Genomic DNA, 5,939 nt, shown 5'->3' with positions numbered 1-5,939 from the left:
AGACATTCCGCTACGACATTACATTCTGATTCCATTCCAATGATTAAGACGCTCGCTGAAGAGTAACCAAAGAGGACGGCTGTCACATAGTCACTCACTGACATTTTGCGTGGCTACAGACGTGGGAGAAGACCATGGATCTGGCCCTTCCTACATCCAGGACATGGTTAAACCGTACACCCCAGCGCGTGCACTACGCTCTGCATCAGCCAAACGACTCGTTGCGCCCTCGCTGCGAGGGGGACCCAAGTTCCCATCGGCGAAAACACGTGGGTTTGCTGTCCTGGCTCCAAGATGGTGGAATGAGCTCCCCATTGACATCAGGACGGCAGATAGCTTGCACATCTTCCGGCGCAAACTGAAAACTCATCTCTTTCGACTCCACTTCGAGCGTTAGAACTATTAACGAAGCACTTTTATACTAATAAAGGACTGGCTTACCTAAAGCCAGTTGAGTAGCACTTGAAATGTTTGGCTCTATGAAACCTGATGTACTTATATGATTCTGTTTTCTTCAAGGTTGTGTCTTCCTGGTCGAATGTACTTATTGTAAGTCGCTTTGGATAAAAGCGTCAGCTAAATGCAATGTAATGTAATGTAATGTAATATTTTCAGTACAGTAAGTCATCTCATCATTGATTTCCGTTGTTATGGAATATATGTCCAGGGAGGTTTTAGCTAACAGTTTGACTGACTAGACTAGAGTATGCATGAACTAGCCTAGCTAGCCGGTTGAATCCCTGCTAGCTAATTTCAGCAGCTATTCTGACGCTTGTTTTCTTCGGAATTTTGCGCCTACACTAACTTATTATAATGATTATTATTGTTATTTATTATTATCATTGTGGTTATTGTTATTGTAGTAAGCACCAAGGCTATTTGCTCCCTTGTTGGACTGTCCCTGTGTCTCCTATTTTCCCGGTGTGTGCGCGCGCGCCAGGGCTGGAAATTAATTTTTCAAAACATTTGAATATTTACACAACACATGAACATTTACCAGCCACTGGGGAAAATCTACCAGCCATTCAGTAGTAAACCAATGGTACATTTGTATGTATTTAAAATCTACCAACCACTGTTATGTTTTACCAGCATTTGGCTGATGGTTGGTGTTCATTTCCATCCCTGGCGTGAGAGTGTGTATATTTTATCAGAAAACAAAGCATATTAATAATTATTGCATTTGTCTTTCAAAGATGTCAGGAAAGAGGCAACTAAGTATTCTTTCATGCTTTCAAAAACAATCAGCTCCCTAAAAAGGTGGCCAGATCAGAGGACACTGTAGAGGAGGCAGTAGAGGAGACTGTGGAGGAGGTAGAAGAGGCAGTGGAGGAGACTGGGGAGAACCCATTGGAAACAGAGAAAAGGAGAGGATTATGTGGAGCAGCCACATATAGGTGTTCTTTTAAGAAGGAGTGGTCAACTCGATGGCCATTCATCACAATGGGAACCACCAGCTCCTTCTACTGGTGCTCAGTGTGCAGACAAGAGAGCTCCTGTGCTCATCAAGGCGTGAGGGACATAAGCAGGCATGTGGAAGGCAAGGGACATCGGGCCAAAGAACAGTCTCTAAACTCAGTCAGCAGTATTGCACAGTTCTACGTGCCAGAAACTTCTGTTGGAGGCATGAGTGTACAAGAGGCCAAGGTACATACAGTACAGTGTAGCACAGGAAAACTAAAAAGCTGGTGGCAATGTTTGATGAATTACATTTCTCTTCAAATTGATGGTCATATTACCTTGAAAACGTATTTAAGGTTATGAGGTATGTAATCAGTTGTTTCTGTTGCAGACCAGGAGGGCTGAGGTGAAGGTTGCTGTTGCAATGGTGCAGCACAATGTTCCCTTTGCCGTTGCTGACCATTTCAGCCCCTTGTACAAAGAATGTTTTAGAGACTCCCCTACAGCTCAGGGCTTTAAGAGCGCAAGCACAAAAACAACGTGCCTCATAAATGAAGCAGTGGCACCTCATTTTAAGAAGGAACTGGTGATGAAGATGAGAGAGAATCCCTTCACACTTGTCACAGATGGCTCGAATGATACTGGTATGTGCTTAACAACTTCTATCAGTAATTAGTACTTATTTTTTATCCATTTCTACATGCACTCATACAATTTGAACAACATATTGTTTTAGTTATGGTCCTTATTGTTACAGGTCTAGAGAAGATGAATCCTCTCACTGTCAGAATTTTTGACACCAACAAAGTTGTGCACAGGTTCCTTGATATGTGCACCACCAGTGGGCGGAGCTGTGGCACCGCTGAAGTGATCTACACAAAAATCAATGACGCCTTGCAGGAAAATGACATCCCTTGGAGAAATTGTGTAGGTCTCTCTATTGACAATGCCCCTGTAAATACAGGTGCCAGAAATTCAATCTCAGCCAGAATGTTGAAGGAAAATGGCAGTATTTACATCCATGGATGCCCCTGTCATATCATCCACAACACTGCCAAACATGCGGGGCAGAAGTTTATGGAAGTAAGTTCAAACATGTACACTCTATATTACCAATCCGTTAAGCCCAATGCCATGTAAAACAGTTTGCTGATAGTGTTGCAATAGATACTTGAATTCATGTATTGCAGATATCCGGATTTGATCCAGAGGATCTGACCGTGGATGTTGGGTACTGGTTTAAAGGAAGCACCAACCGTAAAGGTTACCTGGCAGGTTTGTGATTCAACCAGCTCTACTGTTATAGAACAAAATGCAGAAATTTTCAATTTGTTTACTGTTGATGTTATGTTTTATATTTTCCAGAATTTTGTGAATTCCATGAGAGCGAGTACATGGAAATGCTGCTGCACATTTCAGTGCGATGGTTAAGCCTGGAGAGGTGCATCACACGAATTCTGCGACAGTATGGGCCACTTACCAGCTATTTTAAGTCTTTAAGTATGTTGTTTGTTTCATTGACAGTAATACAGGTGCATTACACCAGACTAAATGTGTACTTTTAAGCACTGACTGTGTTTATTTACAGATGAGAAACAACCAAGATTTAGAAGGCTGGTGGATGCATTTTCCAACCCCCTGACTGAAGTCTATCTACTCTTCTATCAAGCGACGCTGCCAGTGTTCACCCTACTGAACCTCCTCCTCCAGAGAGAAAGGTCTTCCATCTTTCAGCTCCACGGAGAGGTAAAATGCAAGGGTTAGGCCATCCTGCTGCCAAATACAGTATGTCTGCTTGAATTGGCTGATATGTCCTTTTTCAAGTAATACATGGAAATGTTTTATGAACTACAAATTTGCAGATGACAAAGTTCATCAAGAAACTGTGTGCGAGGTTCATGAAGCCGTCAGCACTACAGGGCCGACAAGTCCATGACATCCTCTACAAGGACCCACTAAACCAACTGCCAGGTAAAAGTTTCATATAAGGAGATACACCTGTATTCTCATTGACCTCAAATATACTTTTTGGGAAGATTGTTGTTATTGGGCAAGTTGGGTGATATCTCTGTTATGGCTGTTAAAAAGCATGTGTGTAGGCTTGTGTAGTTTATGGGTAAAATTGTATGCTTACATAGAGGAATACCTTCAACCACTTGCACTTATTGTGCACATAGTGCTCAAAACTAGACAGACTGAATCTATACACTGACTGTTTGTCTAGTTTTGAGTTAAATTGCCAAGTGAAATCCCTGTCTCTACCTGATGCATATTGTTGAAACTACCTGGACTTAATTTGCTTCTCTATCTCTTTCTGTTCTCTGTCTGGTAGGAGAAAATCTAAATGTTGGCTTCACCACCAGAGCTACCCTCAATAGGCTCCTTGCGGCTGGAGACATCACACCTCAGGAGGTGAAGCTATTCCAACAGGCAGCACTGGCATTTCTGGTCAGGGCTGTGGAGTATGGCATCAATAAACTCCCTCTGAAGGAGGCTCTTCTGAGGCATACAAGATTTGTGGATGTGTAGCAGAGGACTGAGTGTGGGGTGGAAGATGCCCTATACTTTATAGACAGGTAAGGGTTTCCACATTTTCCAGGATTGCAATACTTTGATTGAATACATTAATCAGTTCTTTACACATGGTGCTCTTTTTAGATTTCAGGAACTACTACCTTTCCATGGGCCGGAGGAACAGGACAAGGTGTGTGAGCAGTTCCTGGAATATCAGCTGGTGGATATCCCCATGCCCCAAGATCCCACCACCTTTAATGTTGAGGAGTTTTGGGGGAGTGTGTCCTCAATCAAGTGCAAGGTAAGAAATATGTGGCACCACATGACATACACATAATCAATTGAAATCAAAAGCAAAGCATTTGAGTAATAGTCTCTTGGTTCCTTTTGTTAAAGGTGACCGGTTTGAGCCAGTTTGGGAGGCTCACTAAAATAGCTCAACTTGTTCTAGTGCTCCCTCACTCTAATGCCGACGCGGAGAGGGTTTTCTCGATGGTTGGACTGAACAAGACAAAAACTAGGAACAGCTTGGCCCTAGATGGAACACTGTCCTCCATCATGACAGTGAAGATGGCAGGCCTGGAACCAAACTGTTTCAGATGGGAGCCACCAACCCCAGTGCTGAAGGCCTCAAAAACTGCCACCAACACCTACAACAAAAAACACTGACACACACACACACACACACACACACACACACACACACACACACACACACACACACACACACACACACACACACACACACACACACACACACACACACACACACACACACACACACACACACACACCAACACGTTCTCACTCCCATCCCGTCACATATTGACGGACGGTCAGGGCCCCTCCCCGTCGCTATATGACGTACAGGGTACCCCTTGCCCGTCAGGCTTCTACGGGCAGGGCGTCCCATAGACCTTCATTGCGGACAGCGGACCCCTTGATCGTCAGGCTTCTACGAGCAGGGCGTCCCATAGACCTTCATAGACCACGTGATCAACAACAATGGCCGACCTTCGTGTTATTCTCGGTGGAAAAGGCCTATTTTAAGGTTCATTTGGCCAATAAAATGCGTTTTGATGTCATTTTATGCGATTAATATAAATTGTTATTTCTGATTATTTGTGTAGTACATGTACATGATGTTTAGTTTGCTAGTTATGACGAAGATTACTTCATGAATGTGTACACATTCATGGTTTCTCAGGTGGTTGCTATGGACGCTGCAACAGCTCCCAGACCACGTGATCAACAACAATGGCCGACCTTCGTGTTATTCTCGGTGGAAAAGGCCTATTTTAAGGTTCATTTGGCCATTAAAATGCGTTTTGATGTCATTTTATGCGAGTAATGAGTTTTTATTTCTGATTATTTGTGCAGTACATGTACATGATGTTTAGTTTGCTAGTTATGACGAAGATTACTTCATGAATGTGTACACGTTTTTTTGGTGGAAATGTGTTTTTTCACAGCAAAGTCACCCTCTGTACTTGGACTTATTGGGAGAATCTAAAGGCAAGAACATCCCAAATATTCATTTAGGTCTTTATTTTAGACCTTTAGTGTTGCCGTCTGTGAGGAAAATAAACGGGGCTCAGAGCCTCGTATTTTTAAAATCTTTTTTTCCTTCTAATTTGTTATTCTTTTCAAAATAGCACACTTTTATTTACTCACCAATAACACACAATTATCCTTGCTTTTATTTATTGGTTTAATTCCATAATCTCGGGCTTTTTTGGCGTCCGTCAGGAACTGAATTTCAAAATAAAAATAACCGGAAACAGACGTAGGCATTTCGAGCGATTACCCAAGATCCTCAGCTACGCTGATTGGATGTTTTAGCCGCAATGCATGCTGGGATTTGGTGTTTATATTATATGAAATCCGGAAAACATTTTAAAATAATACTTAATTCCGAGTGCTCTTGCTTTTCTCTTTGAAAGTCATCACATAACGGCATTGTAATACACGGTTCGGCTGCATTGTATATTACAGATCTGCCGTAGTTCTTTATTTATAGAGCC

The 5,939-nt window shown here is 42.5% G+C and overlaps 1 protein-coding gene across 1 annotated transcript; it reads left to right on the top strand.

Moving 5' to 3' along the window:
* The first annotated feature begins 1,504 nt into the window (after positions 1-1,504).
* Positions 1,505-4,625, top strand: LOC117560276 (SCAN domain-containing protein 3-like). Its single transcript, XM_034237141.1, has 10 exons — positions 1,505-1,647; positions 1,793-2,045; positions 2,159-2,484; positions 2,592-2,676; positions 2,767-2,901; positions 2,990-3,147; positions 3,264-3,372; positions 3,734-3,977; positions 4,060-4,216; positions 4,312-4,625. Exons 1-8 carry the CDS (start codon positions 1,627-1,629, stop codon positions 3,928-3,930), a joined length of 1,284 nt encoding a protein of 427 aa, XP_034093032.1. The 5' UTR covers positions 1,505-1,626; the 3' UTR covers positions 3,931-3,977; positions 4,060-4,216; positions 4,312-4,625.
* Positions 4,626-5,939: the final 1,314 nt, after the last annotated feature.

This window comes from Gymnodraco acuticeps, unplaced genomic scaffold (assembly GCF_902827175.1).
Source record: "Gymnodraco acuticeps unplaced genomic scaffold, fGymAcu1.1, whole genome shotgun sequence".
In the NCBI taxonomy this organism is placed as follows: domain Eukaryota; kingdom Metazoa; phylum Chordata; class Actinopteri; order Perciformes; family Bathydraconidae; genus Gymnodraco; species Gymnodraco acuticeps.
This window is presented reverse-complemented; position numbering and strand designations above follow the sequence as displayed.

Bases quoted from the DNA above. Each gene is read 5' to 3' on its own strand.
- LOC117560276 (XM_034237141.1), top strand. From the start codon at position 1,627: ATGAGTGTACAAGAGGCCAAG. The intron at 2,902-2,989 runs GTATGTTGTTTG...GTTTATTTACAG, and splicing joins CAGCTATTTTAAGTCTTTAA to ATGAGAAACAACCAAGATTT. The intron at 3,373-3,733 runs GTAAAAGTTTCA...TCTGTCTGGTAG, and splicing joins CCCACTAAACCAACTGCCAG to GAGAAAATCTAAATGTTGGC.